The sequence below is a fragment of the Haliotis rubra genome, unplaced genomic scaffold (assembly GCF_003918875.1).
Source record: "Haliotis rubra isolate DU_JTF1 unplaced genomic scaffold, ASM391887v1 Scf23, whole genome shotgun sequence".
Lineage (NCBI taxonomy): Eukaryota > Metazoa > Mollusca > Gastropoda > Lepetellida > Haliotidae > Haliotis > Haliotis rubra.
Genome location: NW_025766336.1, coordinates 164664 through 191482, shown reverse-complemented (window position 1 = coordinate 191482; position 26819 = coordinate 164664). Strand labels below are relative to the sequence as shown.

Genomic DNA, 26819 nt, shown 5'->3' with positions numbered 1-26819 from the left:
GTTCGTTCTTTTATCTGAAGGGTTCTTTTTCGTAGTCGTATTTCGCATGGAGTTTCAGAGCGTCACAGTTTTACGCCGCACTCAGCAATATTCCATATGGCGGAATAGGTGATTGGTTTAAATTACTGAAGGATGACCCCGCCCCCTCCCCGCAAAACATTTGCCATGCAAAACAGAGCGTTGTCCGTATTTTATCTGACCCCGAAGGCTTCCGCCTCCACAAATTGACGGCTGCGCATTGAGAGCCGAGAACCACTTTACAAACATGGCGACTTTGTTGAGGAAAGTTGGGGTGAATTTGATGAATCTAAGCAGTAAACATAATGCAAAATATCAACTGACACTTCTCAGTCGTTGCCTTGCTACAGGTAATACATGAAAGTGGTCGTTTACACGGAGTGATTCCTGTTTTAACTTAAACATTCTGTCCGTGCGGGTGCAGAATTGCTTGGCTGAATCGCGATTCGTCCCTCATTACTGCTTATTGAAGGATGAAACCAACACGCGGACGTGATCCTTCCAGCAGTAGAAATATGATTAAAATCATAAATAGTTTACGATTCATCAAGTGGGCAGAATGCTTTACAAGCCGCATCTTACTGGACCGCAGACTCTGAGACTGTCCTACTTTTAATATGGTACTTAGGGTTAGTTGGGTTACTGTAGTCTACACCTATCATGTTCCTTGGAGTTGGGTTACTGTAGTCTACACCTATCATATTCCTTGGAGTTGTGTTACTGTAGTCTACACCTATCTTATTCCTTGGAGTTGGGTTACTGTAGTCTACACCTATCTTATTCCTTGGAGTTGGGTTACTGTAGTCTACACCTATCTATCTTATTACACCTATCTTATTTGGAGTTGGGTTACTGTAGTCTACACCTATCTTATTCCTTGGAGTTGGGTTACTGTAGTCTACACCTATCTTATTCCTTGGAGTTGGGTTACTGTAGTCTACACCTATCTTATTCCTTGGAGTTGGGTTACTGTAGTCTACACCTATCTTATTCCTTGGAGTTGGGTTACTGTAGTCTACACCTACTTATTCCTTGGAGTCTACACCTATCTTATTCCTTGGAGTTGGGTTACTGTAGTCTACACCTATCTTATTCCTTATTCCTTGGAGTTGGGTTACTGTAGTCTACACCTATCTTATTCCTTGGAGTTGGGTTACTGTAGTCTACACCTATCTTATTCCTTGGAGTTGGGTTACTGTAGTCTACACCTATCATATTCCTTGGAGTTGGGTTACTGTAGTCTACACCTATCTTATTCCTTGGAGTTTGGAGTTGGGTTACTGTAGTACACCTATCATACCTTGGAGTTGGGTTACTGTAGTCTACACCTATCATATTCCTTGGAGTTGGGTTACTGTAGTCTACACCTATCTTATTCCTTGGAGTTGGGTTACTGTAGTCTACACCTATCTTATTCCTTGGAGTTGGGTTACTGTAGTCTACACCTATCTTATTCCTTGGATCACCTTTCCAGTCAAGCACACCTTTACCAGTGTAGGAAAGATGTAGAAAATCTAGCCTGTCCACAGGACTGGCAGGTCAATTTTTTTACCAGTCCTGCCAAAATCTAGCCTGTCCTCCAAATATAAATAAAACACCTTCGGCAGTAAATATTCAAAAAGGTTATAATCATTATATATATGTCATTGGTTTGCTAAAATTGACCCGACATGAGGACGGACTAGATATTTTTTTAACCCGTCCTCCACAAAATTCACCCGTCTCGGACGTTGGGACAGGCTAATTTTCCTACACTGCCTTTACCATCATTCAGGTTAGGTACCATGGATACCAACCAAACAGTTATTACATTTAGGCAACCCTTAGGGTCGTTAGGGTTAGTTTTTATGTAAGGTATGGATCAGTTCATTCTTTGGAGCACCTTTAGAATACAGCACCACAACTTCTCGTGAGGACGATCCCTGCCGTAGGTCACGTGTCATTAAGACAAGCAACCAGTTTGTGAGGACCCGTCAACGCAAACACGCAACCTTCAGATTGTTAGCTTGACAGCTAACCGACTGAGCTACGTTCACACTGTTGCACAAATTTATCGAGTCATTCCTGTGACGTCACGGAAATGAACGGAAAGAGTCAAATAGGTCACGGACAATTACGAAGGTTACGGGTAGACTTGGTGTCTTGTGATTTTAATCTACGGACACCTGCCGAATGGACCCGATGCCATTTGGCACACTCGTTCCATTCCGTAATCTACAAGATAACGTGTGGCGTGGAATGAGCTGATATGCAACTGAAAAGGGTTGTTGACGTCAGGCGTCACACGTAGATTTCACGGTGCATGCATGAATGACGCGCTTTTATATAAATCAGTGATTTTGTGACAGAAAAGTGATGTAGGGAATACTGTAAGGACAATGTGGATCGCACTAAGGAACGAGGGAGACATGAGCATGTGTAGTGACGGCACGAGGGTGAGTTAGCCTTCGAATCATTACTGAACAAATGTTGCGTGTGAAAGAGGCTTCAGTGCAAATTCCAGGCCAATTTTCCATTAGCCCAAAATTTCTACATTAAACCATTTCATAGTGTACTTTTGACGATTTTGGTTTCCCGTTTTTGTGTGAAAAAAAAGTATTAAAATGCAAAAGGAAACAACAAATGGTAGTTACGTATTACACCGGACATGTACCTATTATATTGGATTAGGTCCCTAACCCTAACCCTAAACCCTCAGCCCTAACCGTAACCCTAATCCCTTGAAATTATCCTAATAAATAGAATGCATTGACTGAACACGCAGTATTAAAATGCAGAAGGAAAAACAACAAATGGTACTCACGTATTACACCGGACATGTACCTAACCCTAAACCCTAGCCCTAGCCCTAACCCTAACCTCTTGAATTAATCCAAATAAATAGAATGCATTGACCGAACCGGCACAAACATGACTGACGTGTCCAGTGTAATGCATTATTACCGCTTCGAAAAATAAAATACTAATAAAAAACTTTCTATAATGGTGCAAATTACTGAATGACAAAAATATATATGTAAATGTAAAAAATGCAAAATACAATAATACACAAAACATAACACCACAGCACCCCGTAATACAAGTAAATATGAGTGAATTAGTGAAAAAAGAAAAATATTTCAAACTGGTGCTTGCAAAACATTGCGCATCCACTGGTATACAACTACTGGAAACTCTCAACATCGTTAGGCTTATGCAATGACATAGCTCGTAGAGATGAAACACCAGTGAGCGGAGCTTATACGCACTCGCTGAGCCAGACAACTGTGTTGCCATGCAGGCGTCATAGGGCATTGTTTCGAGAACATGCTTTCGAACAAAATCACATTACAGGTATTATGACGTAAGTTTGTGGTGCTGTATTCTAATGGTAGGCCATTTCTTTTAATGAATGTACCCAGTTGTGATATATAGAACAGTATTCACATCATCATTCATGTCTGTCTGTAGAAGAAAGTTGTGATATATAGATCAGTATTCACATCATCATTCATGTCAATCTGTTGCTACCCAGCAGTGACATAAAAACAGGATTCTTTTGACATTTTTTTCATTTAAATGTCTTAAAACCATAAGAAAGGCCATATTTTTCCTTATCCTGACTCATGCTTATTGCTTGTCTTCTTCTTGCGAACATAGTGGAACACGTGTATCTCCCAATTGAAGTTCCCTTCAATGAAAAATCACTAATTAGTACTCACCACGAGTTACCTCCCTTCCACAAGCGAGGGAACGAGGGCGCCACCTCAACCCATGTGCCCCACTCTCTCCTTCTTCGCCCAGTGAGCTGGACGTGAGAGCGCCTGTGTCTCCCGACACACTATATCCTTTATTTATATTTAGTTTAGTACCTCTTATATTCAGTTATAGAGGTGTAACTAGCATCCTTATTCAACTTGCATTGATTATTAGTCGTGTTTCTGCTGTTTTATTCACGGTTCGCCGTGTTTGTTCAGCAGTTTACGTTATTGAGAATCTGCACAGGTTGTAAACTACGTTATTTCGCTACCGATCCACATTTAAAATGCCCTAGTTGCATAACTCCATGTTCTATTGTTTCTCGTAAATTATGTATTAATTTACCAATTTCTGCCTTTGATAAATATTTATGTTCCGTTTTGAGATGTAAGGCAGATAAATCTCGCAAACAATCTTCAGTCATGGCTAATAGATTGGAAGCTAATATACCCTGTCAACTGTTGACTGAAGACCCGCCACCGGCTGGTGGCCTGCCTGAGTTTCCCTCGGGGGATAAGCGTGGGACGCAGTCCGCTATGTCCAAGAAGCGATCTGCATCTCAAGACATTCCGTCTTCACAGTCTAAGACTAGGAAAGCGTCCACATCATCTCAACGTACGCTTCGAACCCCAGGTCCACAGCCGTCAAAGGGAAATCTCACGAAAGCTACAAATAATTTTGCCTCCGATATTCTACCTGTCTCAGAATTATGTTTATATGATGATGACGTTCCGATTATCATTCCAGATGTACGTCATAAGAAACGTCCAGTATCTGCTACCGTCACTACAGCGCAGATCAACACGCAACCAGAGATGCCTACGCTGACGTCAGAGTTTATGATTGAGGGTCCCGTCACTTTCACAGAGAGGCCACCCTCAACGCCAGCGCAGACCGTCCCAGACGACCTGGTCAACCAAATCATGAGACTGATGGAGGACCGTTACGGTTTACAGAGGCCCCAGAGCCCAACCCATAATAAGTCATACAGGGCCCCAGAGCCTGCCTTGGCTTCGCGTAGGGCCCCAGAGCCCACAAACGCGCCTCCGCGAAGGGCAACCCAGCCGTAGCGATCACTTTTCGCAAAAGGAAGTCCCAGGCAGCCTCGCGAAGGAGCTAGAGCCTCTCCAGTTCGCGAGGGACATCGGAGGAGAAGGGCGCCAGCCGAGCCCACACCCTGTAGAACACAGAGGTCGTTCGCGAAGCAAGCGCTCATATGTCGATTCGGACACTGACTCGATACATTCGCGAAGGTCGCAAAGGCTAAGTGGCTCCAAATCTACCTCGCCCAGAAGATCTAGAAGAGCTTCGCGAAGTCCCCAGCGTTCGCCGAGGATGTCTCCTCCAAGGTCTCCTTACACTAGCCACTCGTCAGTCCGTTCACCACAGTCCTCTCATAGATCTTCCTACAGATCTAGGACTCCGACATGTGACCCTACGTCAGAAGAGGAAGAAGGTATCTTTTTCTCAGATGCTGAGATTAGATACTGGATGGTGAATGAGTTACAACTTGCTTCCCCATCGAAGAACGAGAATTCAACTCAGACTTACCTGATGAAGGATGATGATGTAGACAATATCACCTTACCTCCTATTGACCCGATTGCAGCGGTACCAGCTAATCTGGATACAGCCTGTTCCAAATCTTCGAAAGTCCAATCTACACATTTCCGGGTCTTCAATGCCAAGAAATTTGCTGGACACAATATGGACCCCTTTTTCAAGGCCCAGGATATTGATGACAACTTTAAATTAATCAGTGATGCCAAGTCCAGAAGTTACAGAGTAGACGATCACAAATTGGCCCAATTAGATACCATCTCCAGGAGAATGTTCTTTGGATTGAATAGATCTAGAACTATTAATGAAACTCTCATCACTAGGTTCAAGAATTCTACAGAGGAGGAAGATAGAATGATCTACTCAGCTCTACTCATGCAGAAAAGAGACCACCAATTTCTTACAGAGCACCTGTCAGCGCTTACTGAAACTACTACCATGGCTCGTCGGCAAGGCTTACTAGCCTCCTGCTCTTGGGATAAGCAATTCACAGAATCTCTATACACAGCTCCATGGTCATCGTGCTTACTGTTTGGTGGCAACATAGACAAGGTCTCCAAAGAAGTATCTAAAGACTCGAGAGAGCTACTCATGATCAGATCCATGGATACCTTAGCGAACGTCATTAAACAGTCAGCACAGAGATGCTCGGGCAAGTCTAAGTTTTCGGGGCTACAGAAAGCACGGGACAAGAAATTAGCTGCAGCTAAAGATCCCAAGGATTCTTTTTGTCGCCCATACAGCAAATTTAGGGGAGGATCACCTGGAGACAGATCATCCAGAGGTGCCCGTGGATTTAGACGATGAAATTCAGGTTCGGAACGGCTGGATTCTTCCACCCCCTGCCGTTCCAGTACAACCCTCTCAAGTGGGTGGACGCCTTCAGCTGCACTGGGAAAACTGGGGAATACTACAAGATCCATATGTATCCAACATCCTACAGCACGGATATCTAATACAACTCAAGGCCAAGCCTCCGTTAACAGTCACCCCCACAGGGTTCAACGTTCAACCGGCACAACTACCTATGTTAAGAGAAACAGTAGCTAATCTGCTAAACAAACAGGCCTTAGAAGTTCTGGATCAACGAAACATCGTACCAGGTTTCTACTCCCCAGTTTTCCTAGTGCCGAAGAAAAATTCCAAGGAGAAGTTTCGTCTCATATACAACATGAGCATCTTCAACAGAGAATATCTATGCAAACCACTAACGTTTCGCATGATACACTTACCGCAACTTCGGCATTTAATTCGTCCCAAAGATTACATGGCCAGCATAGATTTGCAAGAAGCATATCTACACATTCCGATTCATCCCAACTCAAGGAAATATCTAAGATTTATCCTAGACGGGAAACATTACCAATGGAAGGTTCTTCCCTTCGGAATCACATCGGCCCTTTGGGTATTCACAAGAGTGACCAAGCCTATTGTCTCATACCTACATCGTCAAGGTATTCGCAGCGCTTTTTACCTAGACGACGGTATACAAGTGGATCCAGATCCACAGCGTCTCAGACTACAGGTGAACTTTATAATCAAGCTACTAACTCAATTAGGATGGTTAGTAAATCTACTCAAGTCGGACCTAGAACCAACGCAAGATCTGCAATTTCTAGGTATACGATTTCTAACAGCTCAGAATCGTATTGTAGTCCCGGAGGACAGATGGATCAAGATCCAACAACTTATTCCTCAAGCCCTACTCTCTCCGTTACCACTACGACAGTGGCAGAGCCTATTGGGACTACTCACATCAGCTCAAGACTTGACAGTCAGAGGCAGGCTTCAATTAACGTCCGTTACAAGTCCTCATCAATGCTCATCTCGAGGACCCTCTACCATTCAGTCTACCAGATTATGTCAAACCACATCTACTCTGGTGGACCAAGACATTGAATGTTTGCGCAGGCGTCTCCTTAGTAGAGCCGGAATCGAAAACACATCTCTACGTAGACGCGTCACTACAAGGTTGGGGAGCCCACCTTGCCGGCAGGACAGCGTCAGGCCTATGGAGCAATCAAGAGAGCAAATGTCACATAAATCTGCTAGAGATGCAAGCAGTCATAAACGCCATAAGTCACTGGAGCAACCTACTACAGAACGCTCAGTTGATGGTTCATACAGACAATTCAACAGTGGCGTTTTATGTGCACAAACAAGGTTCAACAAGGTCACAGAACCTACTGACTTGATGTTTCAGACTGTTCGATCTATTCGACAATCTAAACATACATGTAAGAGCTTGCCACATTCGAGGAGCAAAGAATGTATTAGCAGACGCTCTCTCTCGGCCACACCAACCGTCGCCGACAGAATGGATGCTCCACACAGAGATATTCAATCAAATAATCATGGAAATAGGATCTCCTCTGATAGACCTATTCGCCACTCGATTCAACAAGCAACTGACAACATTCGTATCGCCAGTTCCAGACCCACAAGCATGGGCAACAGGCGCACTAAGCATATCGTGGGAGAGACTCAGCGTGCAGCTTTCCGCCTCCAGCGTTAATCCCACAAGTCTTACAGAAAATCAGTCAAGCGCAGAGCCTCCATCTGATTTTGGTGGCCCTACTGGCCAGCGAGAACTTGGTTTCAGATCTCATTCAAGAAATCGGAAAACCAATTCTTCAGCTCCCCTAGCAGCCAATCTATTGATACATCCGCACACCAAACAAGTGCATGAAACACCAGAAGCATTCCAACTTCCGCGTATGGATTGTATCAAGGCATGTCTGAATAAGAGAGGTTATTCTGCCAGAGCGGCTAAAGCGGTCACGCTTGCACTACGTAACTCAACTTCGTAACTTATCACGATGACAAATGGCACAGTTTTGTCAATTATGCTGCTAAGAAAGGATTTACAGCCAGATATGCTACACATCCTCAAGTGGCAGATTTCTTATGTTATCTACGTCAAACTAAGAATCTAAAAGGCTCAACCTTGTCCACTTATCTTGCAGCTATAAGTTCTGTCATAACTATGAGAGCGGGCCAAGTTAACAAAAACACCAGAGTTACTCGGGTTTGTTACGGCGTTCGATTGGAGGATCAGAAGCGGAAGTTTCGCGCTCCAGCCTGGGATCTAAATATAGTGCTCCAACACCTCACTAGTGAGGCTTATGAACCATTGCTATCTACATCGTTTGAATCACTGACCCACAAAACCTTGTTCCTGTTAGCACTAGCTACGGCCGCCAGGATGTCAGAGATTCACGCACTGGATTCTGAGAGAACACGCTTTGATGATATTCATAACATCGCTCATCTGGGACCGGCTGGGATTTTATAGCGAAAAACCAACTGCCAGGTCAACCAGACAGATTATTCCACGTCCCAGCTCTCTCATCCATACTTGGACCGCATGATACGATGGATCTATCACTATGCCCAGTAAGAGCACTGAAAATATATCTCCAACGATCCAAACAGAGCAGAGGGAAATTCAAGAGATTATTTATCCATATATCTACAGCTACGCAGATGGAAGTCTCACATACTACTATCTCTATCTGGATCAGAACTGTCATACTACGTGCCTACAAGGCTGCAGGACTCGACCCTCCAAGAGCTTCTAATCCTCACGAAATTAGAGCGCTAGCCTCAACTCTCGCTCTACATGGGAATTGCTCGTTGAATACCATAATGGAGGGATGTTTCTGGAGATCCGATATGGTGTTTGCCAACCACTATCTGAGAGATATCACCACCGAGGACGTCTCAGGTATCCACCATTTCGGTCCCATGGTCCTCGCTCAACAGTTGACAGTTCCACGGAGAAGATAAGTCTATCTTACAGATTTTATACTTATCTGATAACAGTACTAATAGCTACATGCTATCTATATAATTTGCTTAAGTTTAATTTATTATCTTAAGCTCAGTACTATGGTTTTTATATCATACTATATATAAGCTTACAACTCCTAGGAGTTTTGCTATTATATATATTTTCAGCTTAAGTTTCATCAATCCTTAAGCTCAGTCATATAATCATATTCATAAATGTATTAGCTAACAAACTCTAAGGAGTTGGTTACTATTATACAGCTTAAGTTATCTTAAGCACAGTACTATACTATTATAGCTTAAATATATGCATATCTTAAGCTTAATACTTTGGTTCATTTATAAAAGTATCCACTATAAACTCACAGAAGTTTATACTATCACATTAATAGCTTCAGCTTACATTAATGTTGCATATACTTTTATCATATTCACTAAATTGTAATAACCTTTATATGGCAGCTGATAAGTTAAGCAGCAGGAATTCATCAGTTCAGTGCCTTTATGAAGTTCCCATAGGGTTATTACAATCATCACAGTTCAAATCACTAATTATTAAAATCCAAAGTATATATATTCCCACCCCCATTTTCCGTCGGATTCTACAAGCAATAAGCATGAGTCCTCCCCACTTAACACTTTGGATTTCTTCGGAAAAATAAAGTGTCGGGCTCGAAACAAAAAGGAGAGAGTGAGGCCCATGGGTTGAGGTGGCGCCCTCGTTCCCGAGCTTGTGGAAGGGAGGTAACTCGTGGTGAGTACTAATTAGTGATTTTTTATTGAAGGGAACTTCAATTGGGAGATACACGTGTTCCACTATGTTCGCAAGAAGAAGAAGACAAGCAATAAGCATGAGTCAGGATAAGTATAAAATATTAATTTTACTCAAAAAATTTCATTTTGTTCAAATCATTATAAATGAAATATGTGTAGTTAGCATTGGGGCTCAACATATTGGTACCATATTACTTTTCTGTTATGTTTTGGTGATATTGTATATTTTGACCTCAATTCGACCAATACGTTGAAAAATCTATGCATGACCATAAAAAATAATATTGTTTGTCGTTATTTTACTTTCAATACATCTGTTGTTCTTTCTGGGACATTTGTTATTTGGCCATCCATGCTTTGACCATATTCTCAAATTATCTCAAACTGCATATTTGGCTGAGGAAGCGGTACTAAGACATGTATGTTTGTCCCATGATGATGTGTCAGTTTGTTTATAGAATTAGATGTTAATGTTCATCAAGACCACTGAAGGCATGTGTTTTAGTTGGCAGTTTGCTAATGTAGAGAATTCTATTCCCCGTGAATGGTCGAAGCAAGTCAGACATTATTGCTCATGTTAACGAGCTAAAGAGACAATGGTATCTTGTATCATTGCCATTCATACAGTTGGAAGACCAACCATGGTTGCCATGGCTTCAGAAACAAAAGGTGGTCACGTTGACAGTCAAACACTTGAGCATGATTTCAAAACAACTGTCCGTGAATCAGTGCGGACTGTACATTCAGTCTGCTTCATGATGAACTAGCTGAGAACGGTTGAACATTTTCAACAGGTGTACATTTTGTGATTCTTCCAACGTTTGCTCCTAATGTACTACCTGCAGTAGCAATATATGTAACATACAGTGTTTCATCTTCATCCTGACTTGATGTGGAATACTGTCACTCTTACAGGAAACTTTGAATACATTATTGTGGACAAGAAAGGGGAGAAGAACAATGTTGGTATGATACAGCTGAACAGGCCTAAGGCTCTCAATGCTCTCTGTGACGGCCTGATGAAGGAAGTGAGTGTAGCCCTGGACCAGTTTGAGAAGGACCGTGATGTGGGATGCGTAGTCCTCACTGGCAGTGAGAGGGCATTTGCAGGTACTGTGTATAACATGGTGGATGATTGTCACATTAGTCTTTTGTTTCATCTGTCACATCTTTATCGGGTTAGGGAAAAACAATGTACATGTCAGCTGCAAACTAAGTGCAAACTGAATCAGATTTGGGAATAACCTTCTCAGACAGATGAAATAGATAGATGGTGAAGCCTGAGTCATATACTTTGTTGAAAGTTTCCAGTTAAACGTCTTGATACCTCTACAGCTCAATATTAGGATGATCAGATTGTCTCCAGTTTTGGGCATGAGTAGTATTGTGACCTTTGTGAGGTTTGACAGTAACTTATATGAGCAAATCTTCCAGCAATCACTGAATGAATTTGACATGTTTTACAACCCATGTAACCCATGTCGTAGGAGACAACTGTTGGGATCGGGTTGTCAGTATTGATGAATTTGTTCCTGCATGTCTTCAAGTGAATCACTGGATTGTCAGGTCCAGACTGAATTATTTACAGACTTTCGTTACATAACAGTGTTTGTTCAAGCAACAGACACACTGATATGTATGATTTAATAACACTCCCTGCATGAGTGTTTTTCAGGCAGGATAATGAGCACTGTTCTAAAAATGGTTAAACATAGAAAAAGTCAAATGTGTTTGTTTGCACAGAGTGACTAGGTTGCAAGTGCCTAAAATTTCACCAAAATGTGGCTGAAGTACTGCTGACTATGGTGGTTCTACCTGTATAGGTCCTCCACTCACTAAATCCATGTCACTGAATACACGGTGACAACCTTGCATGAATAACCATGTCATGTTTCAGCCGGGGCAGACATCAAGGAGATGCAGGGCCAACAGTTTGCTCAGGTGTTCAGCGGGAACTTCCTCAATCAATGGACAAGACTAACTGACTTTACCAAGCCTGTGATAGCTGCTGTCAATGGATTTGCTGTATGAAACATTTACCCCATCCCTGTTTACATTATTACAAAGGCCAAGCTTAGTGCACTGACCACATATAGAAACTCATACCTTTTGTTATGGAAGACAGGTAGTGATTCCTAGATGTTTCATGAGTGTCCTTCCTTCATAGGCAACCCAGAGATGATGTGAACTTTGGACTTTGTAGCTTTTTCCCATCATAGTAACCATGGTAACTTGAACATTTTGGACAATATTCATCACATGGGTTCTGGACATGTTTCATGACAAACTGCAGTTTTGTATGCAGTTAAGAAATTTTGAAGTTTCAACATAACTGTTCCAAACCAGACTGTGTGAAGCCCGCTCTTCCGTCATAACATTATCCTCTGTCAGACATGCAAGTCAATTTTAAGACTGACTTTATACAGTACTAAGAATACCAACACTGCTGGTTAATCTCTTAATGCACGTCTATCTGTGTGAAATTGTGATGCCCCATGATTCCCTAATTCCGTGTCAAAACACCACACTCAACTCAATGCCCCATGATTCCTTGCTACCATGTCAAACACGGCGCTCATCACAACACCCCATGATTCCCTCCTATCATGTCAAACATGGCACTCATCACAACACCCCATGATTCCCACCTACCGTGTCAAACACGGCACTCATCACAACACCCCATGAATCCCTCCTACCGTGTCAAACACCACACTCAACTCAATGCCCCATGATTCCTTGCTACCATGTCAAACAGGGCACTCATCACAACACCCCATGATTCCCTCCTACTGTGTCAAACACCACACTTAACTCAATGCCCCATGATTCCTTCCAACCATGTCAAACACGGCATTCATCACACCTCATGATTCCTTCCAACCATGTCAAACACCACACTCAACTCAATGCCCCATGATTCTTTGCTACCATGTCAAACACGGCATTCATCACACCTCATGATTCCTTCCAACCATGTCAAACACGGCACTCATCACAACACCTCATGATTCCTTGCTACCATGTCAAACACCACACTCAACTCAATGCCTCATGATTCCTTGCTACCATGTCAAACAGGGCACTCATCACAACACCTCATGATTCCTTCCAACCATGTCAAACACGGCACTCATCACAACACCTCATGATTCCCTCCTACCGTGTCAAACACCACACTCAACTCAATGCCCCATGATTCCTTGCTACTATGTCAAACACGGCACTCATCACAACACCTCATGATTCCTTCCAACCATGTCAAACACAGCACTCATCACAACACCTCAACACAACGCCTCATGATTCCCTCCTACCGTGTCAAACACCGTACTCAACACAACGCCTCATGATTCCCTCCTACTGTGTCAAACACCGTACTCAGCACAACGCCTCATGATTCCCTCCTACTGTGTCAAACACTGTACTCAACACAACGCCTCATGATTCCCTCCTACTGTGTCAAACACTGCACTCAACACAACGCCTCATGATTCCCTCCTACTGTGTCAAACACTGCACTCAACACAACGCCTCATGATTCCCTCCTACTGTGTCAAACTCTGCACTCAACACAACGCCTCCTGATTCCCTCCTACTGTGTCAAACACTGCACTCAACACAACGCCTCATGATTCCCTCCTACTGTGTCAAACACTGCACTCAACACAACGCCTCATGATTCCCTCCTACCGTGTCAAACACTGCACTCAACACAACGCCTCATGATTCCTTGCTACCATGTCAAACACGGCATTCATCACACCTCATGATTCCTTCCAACCATGTCAAACACCACACTCAACTCAATGCCCCACGATTCCTTGCTACCATGTCAAACACGGCATTCATCACACCTCATGATTCCTTCCAACCATGTCAAACACGGCACTCATCACAACATCTCATGATTCCCTCCTACTGTGTCAAACACCACACTCAACTCAATGCCCCATGATTCCTTGCTACTATGTCAAACACGGCACTCATCACAACACCTCATGATTCCTTCCAACCATGTCAAACACAGCACTCATCACAACACCTCAACACAACGCCTCCTGATTCCCTCCTACTGTGTCAAACACCGTACTCAACACAACGCCTCCTGATTCCCTCCTACTGTGTCAAACACTGCACTCAACACAACGCCTCCTGATTCCCTCCTACTGTGTCAAACACTGTACTCAACACAACGCCTCATGATTCCCTCCTACTGTGTCAAACACTGTACTCAACACAACGCCTCATGATTCCCTCCTACTGTGTCAAACACTGTACTCAACACAACGCCTCATGATTCCCTCCTACTGTCTCAAACACTGCACTCAACACAACGCCTCATGATTCCCTCCTACCGTGTCAAACACTGCACTCAACACAACGCCTCATGATTCCCTCCTACTGTGTCAAACACTGCACTCAACACAACGCCTCCTGATTTCCTCCTACTGTGTCAAACACTGCACTCAACACAACGCCTCCTGATTTCCTCCTACTGTGTCAAACACTGCACTCAACACAACGCCTCCTGATTTCCTCCTACTGTGTCAAACACTGCACTCAACACAACGCCTCATGATTCCCTCCTACCGTGTCAAACACTGCACTCAACACAACGCCTCATGATTCCCTCCTACTGTCTCAAACACTGCACTCAACACAACGCCTCCTGATTTCCTCCTACTGTGTCAAACACTGCACTCAACACAACGCCTCCTGATTCCCTCCTACTGTGTCAAACACCGTACTCAACATGACGCCTCATGATTCCTTTTCTAGAAATGCTGGGAAGGATGCTTCAAGAACAATCAAATGTCATAATTGCATGAGATGAGAAATGGAACGTTTTTCTGTGGTGTGGTCAGCTGCACCATGTGTGCCTGGTGTCCAGTCAGTAGAGTATGTATGGTACTCAGCCTACTTGTATATGCTGTCTTTTCACTTCCAGTGGGTGCAGACATAGAAGAAATGAGTGTTAAGTCATGTTTAGAAGTAACAAGTACATATTTTCCTGGAGAGGCAGACAGTATAGCCAACTTCACAAAGCCTATCCTAGCTGCAGTCAATGGATATGCTGTACGTGCTGTGGAAATCATGCTCGTGTTTCTGTTACAGTGGTGACATTTGTATATTCATTCATGATAGACACCTGATATATTGTGTTGTATTCTTGATGCATTAATACATTGTTAAGTTCATTTCTGTTCATTTTGATATGTTCTACTGATATTTGTCATTTGATAAAAAGATTTAGAGGGTTAGAATGGTTGTCAAATTGATTGGTTTGACCAAAGATGCTTTATTGGAAGTACTCGCAGTGTGGATGTGACATCATAATGACATTGTAAGAGGCAACTAACCGGATCGGGTGGTCAGGCTCGCTGACATGGTTAACACATGTCATCATATCCCAACTGCGCAGAATGATGCTCATGATGTTGATCACTGGATTGTCTGGTCCAGTCTCGATTATTTACAGACCGCCGCCATATAGCTGGGATATTGCTGAGTGCAGCATTAAACAACAAACCAGCCAACCAGTCCTAAACTTCTCCTTGAAAATAAAACTGAAACATGTGGGAGTGTAGTTTATGTCAAGTAATTTTTTGCATGAAATGGTCATATATATCAATTGATTATCTGATAAGATGTTGAGAGTGTTACAGTGTTTGCCTTTTGCAGCTGGGCGGAGGCTGTGAGGTCGCCATGATGTGCGACATCATCTATGCAGGAGAGAAAGCCAAGTTTGGTCAGCCAGAGATCATTCTGGGGACAATCCCTGGTAAGTAAGAAGCTCACCGTGATGCACTCAGCATTGTTGCCTCGAGATTCTTACTGACCATGAAATGTTAACATTGAGGATATAAGTAATGTTGCCATTGGAAGTTGTTAGCGTGACCTGTATAGTGGAACCTGTATGTATTGTAGGAGCTGGCGGCACACAGCGCTTAATCCGAGCTATTGGCAAGTCAAAGGCAATGGAGATGGTGTTGACTGGGAACATGATGTCAGCACAGGAGGCAGAGCAAGCAGGTGACCACAGCAGCTCCCTTAGTGCTTCTACACATGTAGCTAGCAGTAACCTGTCATATTGGCATAGTTTTCATTTGCCAAGTAAATTTGTGACCCATCAACTGCTGCACTGCGTCATCTGGTCCTTGTAGTCTTTCACCCATCAACATTATGACAGATACTTTCTTTCTTTATAAACCACGCAGGCCTTGTGAGTAGAGTGTTTCCTCCAGACCAACTGGTAGCAGAAGCAGTGAAGACAGCTGAGAAGATAGCTGGCTTCTCCAAGATCATTGTTGGAATGTGTAAAGAGGCTGTCAATGCAGGTGAGGCTGTTGTTAGAATGTGTAAATGGGCTGTCATTGCAGTTGAGGTTGTTGTTGGAATGTGTAAAGGACTGTCAATGCAGGTGAGGTTGTTGTTGGAATGTGTAAAGGGACAGTCAATGCAGGTGAGGTTGTTGCTGGAATGTGTAAAGGGCTGTCATTGCAGGTGAGGCTGTTGTTGGAATGTGTAAAGAGGCAATCAATGCAGGTGAGGCTGTTGTTGGAATGTGTAAAGAAGCTGTCAATGCAGGTGAGGCTGTTGTTGGAATGTGTAAAGGGTCAGTCAATGCAGTTGAGTTTGTTGTTGGAATGTGTAAAGGGCTGTCATTGCAGGTGAGGTTGTTGTTGGAATGTGTAAAGGGCTGTCATTGCAGGTGAGGCTGTTGTTGGAATGTGTAAGGAAGCTGTCAATGCAGTTGAGTTGTTGTTGGAAGGTATAAGGAAGATGTCAATGCAGGTGAGGCTGTTGGTGAAATGTGTAAAGGGCTGTCAATGCAGGCGAGGCTGTTGTTGGAATGTGTAAAGAGGCAATCAGTGCAGGTGAGGCTGTTGTTAGAATGTGTAAATGGTCTGTCAATGCAGGTGAGGTTGTTGTTAGAATGTGTAAATGGTCTGTCAATGCAGGTGAGGTTGTTGTTGGAATGTGTAAATGGTCTGTCAATGCAGGTGAGGTTGTTGTTAGAATGTGTAAATGGTCTGTCAATGCAGGTGAGGTTGTTGTTGGAATGTGTAAATGGTCTGTCAATGCAGGTGAGGTTGTTGTTGGAATGTGTAAATGGTCTGTCAATGCAGGTGAGGTTGTTGTTGGAATGTGTAAATGGGCTGTCAATGCAGGTGAGGCTGTTGTTGGAATGTGTGAAGGGACAGTCAATGCAGGTGAGGCTGTTGTTAGAATGTGTAAATGGTCTGTCAATGCAGGTGAGGTTGTTGTTGGAATGTGTAAATGGTCTGTCAATGCAGGTGAGGCTGTTGTTGGAATGTGTGAAGGGACAGTCAATGCAGGTGAGGTTGTTGTTGGAATGTGTAAATGGGCTGTCAATGCAGGTGAGGCTGTTGTTGGAATGTGTGAAGGGACAGTCAATGCAGGTGAGGCTGTTGTTAGAATGTGTAAATGGTCTGTCAATGCAGGTGAGGTTGTTGTTGGAATGTGTAAATGGTCTGTCAATGCAGGTGAGGTTGTTGGAATGTGTAAATGGGCTGTCAATGCAGGTGAGGCTGTTGTTGGAATGTGTAAATGGGCTGTCAATGCAGGTGAGGTTGTTGTTGGAATGTGTAAAAGGTCTGTCAATGCAGGTGAGGTTGTTGTTGGAATGTGTAAATGGGCTGTCAATGCAGGTGAGGCTGTTGTTGGAATGTGTAAAGAAGCTGTCAATGCAGGTGAGGCTGTTGTTGGAATGTGTAAAGGGTCAGTCAATGCAGTTGAGGTTGTTGTTGGAATGTGTAAAGGGCTGTCATTGCAGGTGAGGTTGTTGTTGGAATATGTAAAGGGCTGTCATTGCAGGTGAGGCTGTTGTTGGAATGTGTAAGGAAGCTGTCAATGCAGTTGAGTTGTTGTTGGAAGGTATAAGGAAGATGTCAATGCAGGTGAGGCTGTTGGTGAAATGTGTAAAGGGCTGTCAATGCAGGCGAGGCTGTTGTTGGAATGTGTAAAGAGGCAATCAGTGCAGGTGAGGCTGTTGTTAGAATGTGTAAATGGTCTGTCAATGCAGGTGAGGTTGTTGTTAGAATGTGTAAATGGTCTGTCAATGCAGGTGAGGTTGTTGTTGGAATGTGTAAATGGTCTGTCAATGCAGGTGAGGTTGTTGTTAGAATGTGTAAATGGTCTGTCAATGCAGGTGAGGTTGTTGTTGGAATGTGTAAATGGTCTGTCAATGCAGGTGAGGTTGTTGTTGGAATGTGTAAATGGTCTGTCAATGCAGGTGAGGTTGTTGTTGGAATGTGTAAATGGGCTGTCAATGCAGGTGAGGCTGTTGTTGGAATGTGTGAAGGGACAGTCAATGCAGGTGAGGCTGTTGTTAGAATGTGTAAATGGGCTGTCAATGCAGGTGAGGTTGTTGTTGGAATGTGTAAATGGTCTGTCAATGCAGGTGAGGTTGTTGTTGGAATGTGTAAATGGTCTGTCAATGCAGGTGAGGTTGTTGTTGGAATGTGTAAATGGGCTGTCAATGCAGGTGAGGCTGTTGTTGGAATGTGTGAAGGGACAGTCAATGCAGGTGAGGCTGTTGTTAGAATGTGTAAATGGTCTGTCAATGCAGGTGAGGTTGTTGTTGGAATGTGTAAATGGTCTGTCAATGCAGGTGAGGTTGTTGGAATGTGTAAATGGGCTGTCAATGCAGGTGAGGCTGTTGTTGGAATGTGTAAATGGGCTGTCAATGCAGGTGAGGTTGTTGTTGGAATGTGTAAAAGGTCTGTCAATGCAGGTGAGGTTGTTGTTGGAATGTGTAAATGGGCTGTCAATGCAGGTGAGGCTGTTGTTGGAATGTCTAAATGGGCTGTCAATGCAGGTGAGGCTGTTGTTGGAATGTGTGAAGGGACAGTCAATGCAGGTGAGGCTGTTGTTGGAATGTGTAAAAGGGCTGTCAATGCAGGTGAGGCTGTTGTTGGAATGTGTAAGGGACAGTCAATGCAGGTGAGGCTGTTGTTGGAATGTGTAAATGGGCTGTCAATGCAGGTGAGGCTGTTGTTGGAATGTGTAAAGGGTCAGTCAATGCAGGTGAGGTTGTTGTTGGAATGTGTAAAGGGACAGTCAATGCTGGAGAAGTTGTTGGAATGTGTAAAAGGGCTGTCAAACAAGATATTGGGATTATCCAAGATCAATGTCAATAATGATTATTTTTCCTTATCCTGACTCCTTCCTCTTGCGAATGATAGTGGAACACTTGAAATCTCTTGAAGTTCCCTTCTAAAAAGCGGACGTAAAATCATCACTCACCCATGAGTAGTCTCCCTTGCCTCCTTTGGCGCCCTTTTCAGTCACATGACCAGCCATGTTTGTCACTCTCTCCTTCTTCGCCCTTGAGGACGGTTGTGAGAGCACCTGGACTATTTTGGACCTTTTACATCTAAATGGCAGCTGTATACGGTTTTTGGATTGTATATTATCAAATGTTGTTTGCCATGTTTTTCATCTGGTTTACAATGGATGAAAACTTGTATTCGTTGTAGGTACCGGCTGTCTGTGGCTGACCCGCATATATTATGTCCTGATTGCACTACTACATGTTCTTCCAGCTCTCGCTGTAAACATTGTCAGAAACTAACTATGTCCAAGATATTTTTTATGGATTAAACTTTGTTTTCAATTAAAATTAAAAAAGAAGTTTAATCCATAAAAAATATCTTGGACATCAATGTACAACTTCTAAATGCCACTGAAAGACAGAAACTAACTACTTTTAAATTTAATAACTACCTTCTTTTTCTTCATAGATGTCCAAAGGACTGGGTAAGAAGGTGTTCACAAGTCATGTCTGGTAAATCAAGTGATTGCGCTGATAACCGTGTGTTAACTACTGCTGCCGATGTTCATAATTCCAGTGAATTGCCGAGCGTTTTACGAGAGCAGGTCGCTGTTCCAGTGATGAACTCTGTCTCGAATAAGAAGAAATCGTCGTCAACGGAGCTGTCCTCATCGCAGACGAAGAAGACGAGATCTTCTTCAGCGCAGACGAAGAAGTCTACAGCTCCTAAGACTTCGTCGAAGTCTCTTCACAGCTCTACGCAGAAGGCGAGATCCTTCACTGCCGATATTGTACCTCCGGAAGAAGCAGACGTGTATGATGATTCCCCCGTCCTCATACCTGAAGTCACAGTCGTCAGCAAGAAGACGAAGCCTGCTTCAACAGCTACATCGGCAACTATATCAGCGCAGATATTGACAGAAGACCTTCTATCAACGCAGACATCGGGTACCACAGATAGCAGCAGTGTCAACACTTCACAAGTGCAGCGTACCTTAGAAGAGGCCTCAACGTTCTCAGAAGCATCATCAATCCTGCAGCAGTCTCAACTTACGTCGCATGCAACAGTTACAGATCAAATGATGACGATGATGGAACTTCGCTTCGCGCAGGAGGAAGCTGCTACGAAGACCACTACGACAACTACAAGCCTGCACAAAGGTTCAGCAGCTTCTTCAACGCACCTGGATGAAGAGGAAAGCCTGCGCGAGGGCCCACATACCTGACGATCTTCACCGTCTGAAGCTAGAAGTCTGGACAACGCTGCAAACGTCAGCTCAGCCTTAGACATTCCCGAAGGAGCCTCTAGAATTCTCCACACAGAAGCAGATCGAAGCGTTCTCCAGAACCCTACAGACGCTGCAGGTATGGATCGTCATCACCGTCGGACTTAGACTCACAACGGGACTCCACATCTCACAGAGGGGAGATTACGTCAATAAGCCTTTGTGAAGGCCTAGAGAGATATCTCAAAACTCCAGGAGGGATACACGGTCACACCCGGGACCGTTCACTTGCACGTAGCTCTACATAGATCTACACACAGAGACTCACGTCATTATGGATCCTCAGATAGGGAAATGTCCAACTTCATCGTCTGAAGTTAGAAGTCTGGAGAACTCTACTAACGTCAGCTCAGCATAGCAGACCCCTCCGATGACAGTTGCCCTGCGCGAAGGAATATTCGCTATGCAAGCTCTCTCGGATGAACCGAACGGTTACGTTCATGAAGATCTTTTCCAGCAGAAGTATCAGCAGTTAGAAGCCTGGAGGATTCAATGAATGCCAGCTTAGCGTTAGCAGTCCTCCACGCAGTTTCAGCATCTCAGCGGGAAGGATTCTAACACAGAAGTAGATCCAGTCATTCTCCAGGATTCTACAGACTATGCAGATACGGATCTTTGAACTTGGACCTTCATCAACCTGCGCGCAGGCACTCTTGGGGAGGATTATAATCAAAGAACAGCCTTCACGAAAGTGCAGGGAGCATGCGCAGGACTCTCGGAGGGACCCCTCTTTGGAGCAGTCTTATATGGAAGACTCAAGGAGGATACGCATCAGGAGCACTCATCTTAGCGCAGACATCCGCGCATGAATACACGTCGACATGGCTCTCCGGATCGGGAGATATGTGACAGGATGGTCTTGGATGAATAAGGTGCTCACAAGTCTCAGCGTAGATTTTCATAATGCAATGGAATATCAGAGTCAGCATGTCCCGCCGTTCAACGCTAGCAGATTTCCACTTCATCATACGGAGCCCTTCATGATAACATCAGGGTTTGAGATTACAAGATCATCAGTGAATCCCGTAATAGATCTTGAAGATGGAAGATAAGAAGATAACGCAACTGGACACTACAACTATGGTACTGTCGGAAATAGAAAAAAACTGTTTTTAGGCTGTTACTCTGTATCCCTAAAATTTACAAAATTGCAAATAGCATATGTCGAAATAACCCACTTCGGCCTAACTGGGCGTTCAGTGGGATTTGTAATATGATATCCAGAAAAGCATGTTTACTCGTAAAATCGGGTAAAACTTAGAAAAAATCCGAATAGCTGCTGAAAACAATAGATCAGACTATAGATGGCAATTAGGTCGCTCAGCCAGGTGTGACGACGGACTGTCGACTCACCTGGCATGAAATGCACGTGCTGCCTACAGGCGCAAGGGGTCATCTCAAAGATATTTTGTGCTTTTTCATGTGTGTTGACTATGTCTCATCTATTGATTAACATCTTACGTGTCTTTCTTTCATATAGTTTCATATAGTTTATGTTGAGATATGTAAAAGAGTATGATACCCGAAAACCATAGAAACGCATCGTAGTATTTAGGTGGCATGACCACCCGAAGATCGAAAGGACTGGATATTATTTGTAAATTGTTATGATGTGCCGTGTACCTCCCCAGTATAATTGCCCTAAAGGATTATCTTATCTTAGCTGATATCTCTATCCCCAAGCCCAACCACAGGTTTTGCTTTTGAGACGGACCCTCACATCTGTTTCTTTTTATAGTGACAGTGAGACTCCATGGTAGCTACATCCTTAATAGTTTCGGCATAAAAGTTATTATTTTTTACGTCAGCTATCGTTTATAATGAATCTACGTCTAATTTCAAATTGGGCATTTAAAAAGTGTCCTTTGTAATACAATCTCGTCGCACACTAATTTGCATAAAGCCATGGTCTGTTCCAAATAAGTCTTTTTGGACTTAGAAAAAACCCGCATTGCTCATTTCTGCACTAATTTCCCCTCAGTAAAGTCCTTTTTCTCCGTTTCCTATCTCTCTACCACCGAGACTGTAGTTAGGCCGAACTTAGTTTAACAGATATTTCACACTTTCACATATCAACTACATAAATTGTAGAGATAAATGAGAAAATACAGTTTTTTTTCTATTTCCAACAGTACTATAGATGTTGGCTATGTTGGATCAACGCGTGGCTGAAGGAAGAGATGCACACCTGAACTAACGCAGTCGCAGTTCCTCAGTGAGACATCGGTTACGGTCAACTTTACAGAACATCTGTATAAGATGACGACTGCAGTAAAGATTATAAAGTTGAAGAATACAGTCACAACAGACAGGGGAACAGTCTGCTTACATCAGTACTACGCGGCGAAGTTTTCGCGCACTTCCACTCAGCCATCTATACACGTGTTCACTTGTGTAACTCCGGCACAAGCCGAACAGAGAGGTTACGGACAAGGCAGAGTGTTGACGAAGAAATCAACGACTACACAAGATTCTATGAGGATCATTTACCTGCAACACCGGTGACGTCACATCTGAAATCTGATTGGTCCATGAGAGACAATGCCCTGCGCAGAACTCAGTCATAGTCACGTGCCAGGAAGTCGTCTACAGTTGTAAACAACTCTTTCAACGTGGGAAAGGCTCCATTTACAGTCCAGTTAGCAGGGTACAGCATGGTTCGACTGTCTTCACGGGTCATAGAGGACTTTCCCTGTCAGCAGATTTAATATTGGTTATCTGGGGACTTGCAGCGACAAGCGTTCAGATGGTTTCTGCTCGCGGCAGCCAGTCGACTATAAATTGACTTCACATCGATGGCACTTCCAGTACATCATAGATTTTTGCTGATCTACAGATGACGAATTATGCATCATCACTGCACATTGTTGGGATTCTGGTGACAACATCTTCATTACATATTATCGGAAGATTGATGAGACAAGCTTTTAAGCCATGATTCCAGAATTGATCATCTCTCCACTTCCATGACGGACATGGCAAGGGTACTTGATCCACTTACCTACAATGTAGGACATGATTGCTTTAGATGGCTAGTAATCTCCTAAATTGGAGTTGGAAACAAAACAGGATCTTCAATTTCTGGGAATATGGCTCATCACACCACAGAATCACACGGTCATCCCAGAGGATCGTTGGGTCAAGATACAAGCCAGGGTATCTCAGCAATACTCTCTCCGTTGACACTACGAACTTGACAATGTCTTCTCAGTCTACTGACCTCAGCTCAAGACATGACCCGCAGAGGGAGGTTACAGTTGTGCCCACAACACATTTTTTCAAAGAGGACACCCAGGACTTATCCTTGTGTCCTGTCAGAGCTCTGAAGATATATCTTCAAAGACTAAAACAAGGAGAAGAAAATTCAAGCGTCTATTAATCCCCTTGTCAGCAGAGACGTCTGTAAAAGTCTCAAGAACGACAATATCATTTTGGATGAGAGCCGTTATACTGAGGGCCTACAAAGCAGCAGGACTAGAACTTCCACGAGCTTCCAACCCAAACGAAGTCAGAGCACTGGCATCAACACTAGCTCTGCATGGAAATTGCTCTATATCATCGATTATGGAGCGCTGCTTCTGGAAGTCAGAAACGGTGTTTGCCAACCACTACCTCCGAGACATAGCCACCGAAGACGTCTCTTGCATTCACCAGTTTGGGCCTCTTGTTGTAGCACAACAACTAACGGTTCCTCAAAGGCGCTGAGTTTGAAATCTCACCCTTTATCACGTTGACTTGTTGATAACTTTTACTATGGAAAAAGTTCTAGTTTGAAAGTCCATGCACACAGTCTAGACTAGGCTATCATGAGTGATTAAGACTGTGTACGGGTAAAGATCTTATCTGTACCAGAGATAATCTACTACAGGGATAGGTCACTCGCTTGCTTTCTTTACCATTTGTACTAATTAGCGTGTGCCTCGTCATGCTCCAACGCACACAGTGACTTGTTTCGTTCCAAGCGCAACTTTGGCTGCATTAACAGTACTTCAGCCAGTTTATTGTGTCAGTCGGAATTTTACAATAAATACATATGTGAATGAATGAAAGAATAAATGATACACCACGGCCATCCCTCCCCATACATGTTAAAGAACGCAAAACTATCGCTAGAACACGTGTTAACATCAGCTGTCCTTTTTTTTAAAAATCTACTTTGTGACATTTTTTACATTAGTAATTAATTCAGATATCTTATTGCGTGTGTGGAATGGCATGGACATTGACAGAATGTTACTATCACAAAGCGTTGTAAACACCTTTCTAGTTTTGTCAAATACTCAAATCAACAAGAAAGAAAGATGTTTAAGAACTATAACACTCAAGCAGATCGGCGATATGTCATATTTTTCACACACCTAAATACACCCTAACAAAAAAAAAATAATTATAAAACTATCACTATTACTTGCATACACCTTTTACCTGATGGTATATTCCCCTCATAAAAATTAATGGTGTATGTGAAAGATGTTTTAGAACAATAACTAGAAACACTCAAACAACGCCCAGTAGTATTTCAATGGCAGATCGGCGATATGTCATATTTTTCACACACCTCAAATACACCCTAACAATTTTTTTTAGTTATTAAACTATCACTATTACTTGCAAACACCTTTCAACTAAAGGTATATTTCCCTTCCAAAAATTAAACGAATATGTGAAAGAAGTTTTTTAGCAATAGAATTTAGTCTTTCTTCGCTGTGTACGGAGAATGGAAGCCAGTGAGCTACAACATGCCGACTTGAAACTTTACTACAAATCAACTGTACCAATACTGACGCTAATAACAATTATTTGACTTACAATGAAGTGACAGAATAGGTAACTTATCTTCTACATGTAGGTTTTCAGTTGTCCCAACACTCAGCGAATGTAATCAGCTGTTGAAAATAAACCGGGCTCAATCTTAAAAACTACGCTTCCGCCATATTGGCTACACTGGTCACGTGACGAGCCGAGGCATACGCTAAGGGGCTTCCGAGGAGCGACCACTCCCCATTATAAAGTCTCCCTGCCTGTACGTAAAGGGGTCGCAACTCATTTATGATAAAGATCTTATCATAATGTATGGGTTGTTATAGATAACTAGTAAAAAGAAGATACTAGTATATCTTAAGCCACATGAATCTACAAGATTCACTTGTCTGAGAGAGAAGTAAGACAAGATGGTGGTTCCCCCGAGTTACAACGGAAGTTGGAAGAATAGGATCACGGAAATGCCGTTACGCAGTTCCCATGGGGGGGATACAGGACGTATCTATGGACAGCTGTTGAATCCAGGAAGTGGCTTGACCCACCACCAATCCGTAGGATTCTATAAACAAAAGATCATGAGTCAGGATAAGGAAAAATATGTAATTTTTTAAGTAAAATTGATATTTTATACTTATCCTGACTCATGAGGAGAAGCCCTCCCAACCTCCCCGCTGGAAACACTTCGGATTTCACAGTAGATCCAGGTGCATGGGCAGAAAAATCAGGAGAGAGTGACAAGTAAGGCTGGTCACATGATTGTTTGCGCAGGAAAAAGGAGGTAACTCGTGAGTGAGTGTATTTATATGTCCGCTTCGGGAACTTCAAGGGATTCAAGTGTTCCACTACCATTCACAAGGGAAAGGGAGATAAGCAAAAGATCATGAGTCAGGATAAGTATAAAATATCAATATTACTTAAAAAATTACAGTAATCCTTATAACATATTTTGCTTTATGACCTTGTTTGACCCATTGTATTGGGTTTTGTTAACAGTACTGTTATGTATGTTCATCTTTTATTCTAGCCAATGAGATGACTTTGAGGGAAGGCCTTCACTTTGAGAAGAGACTCTTCCATGCTTCATTTGCCACTGTGAGTCCATCCTTCGGAATCATTTGATTATGACTGTACTTAAACACATTGCTGTGATACCGTATTCAGATTGATACTGCAGTTCATATTTACCCAGACTGTTATTTTAAACAGGAACATCTTGATACTTTCAGGATGACCGGAAAGAGGGTATGACAGCATTTGTGGAAAAGAGGCCACCAAACTTCACTGACAGTTGAGCTGTCATGGCAGCAATACGGTATATGTATCCAGGAGGATCAGATCAGCTTTGGTATGACCCCAGACCTGCGTGATGTTGTGTGTGTGTTTGATCATGTGTCCGGCAGTGGTGTCAAAACAACTGTGGGGAACACTGGAGTGGATGACTCGACACGGTACATTCGGCTTAATTCATATATGCAGATGTGTTCTGAAGGAATTCTGAAGATGTTTTCCTACTTTAGGACTGGAAATACAGGAACATTGCCAGTCTATCAAGATATATGTAGAAATTAAAATTATGATGAGAGATTTAA

At 43.1% G+C, this 26819-nt stretch overlaps 1 protein-coding gene across 1 annotated transcript; it reads left to right on the top strand.

Annotated features, from left to right (window-relative positions):
* The first annotated feature begins 211 nt into the window (after window positions 1-211).
* On the top strand, window positions 212-26819 carry LOC124277943 (enoyl-CoA hydratase, mitochondrial-like). The gene is made up of 8 exons (XM_046713659.1): window positions 212-368; window positions 10798-10992; window positions 11780-11907; window positions 15568-15667; window positions 15814-15918; window positions 16104-16223; window positions 26255-26322; window positions 26457-26819. The coding sequence occupies exons 1-8, from the start codon at window positions 266-268 to the stop codon at window positions 26520-26522; spliced, it is 885 nt and encodes a 294-aa protein (XP_046569615.1). The 5' UTR covers window positions 212-265; the 3' UTR covers window positions 26523-26819.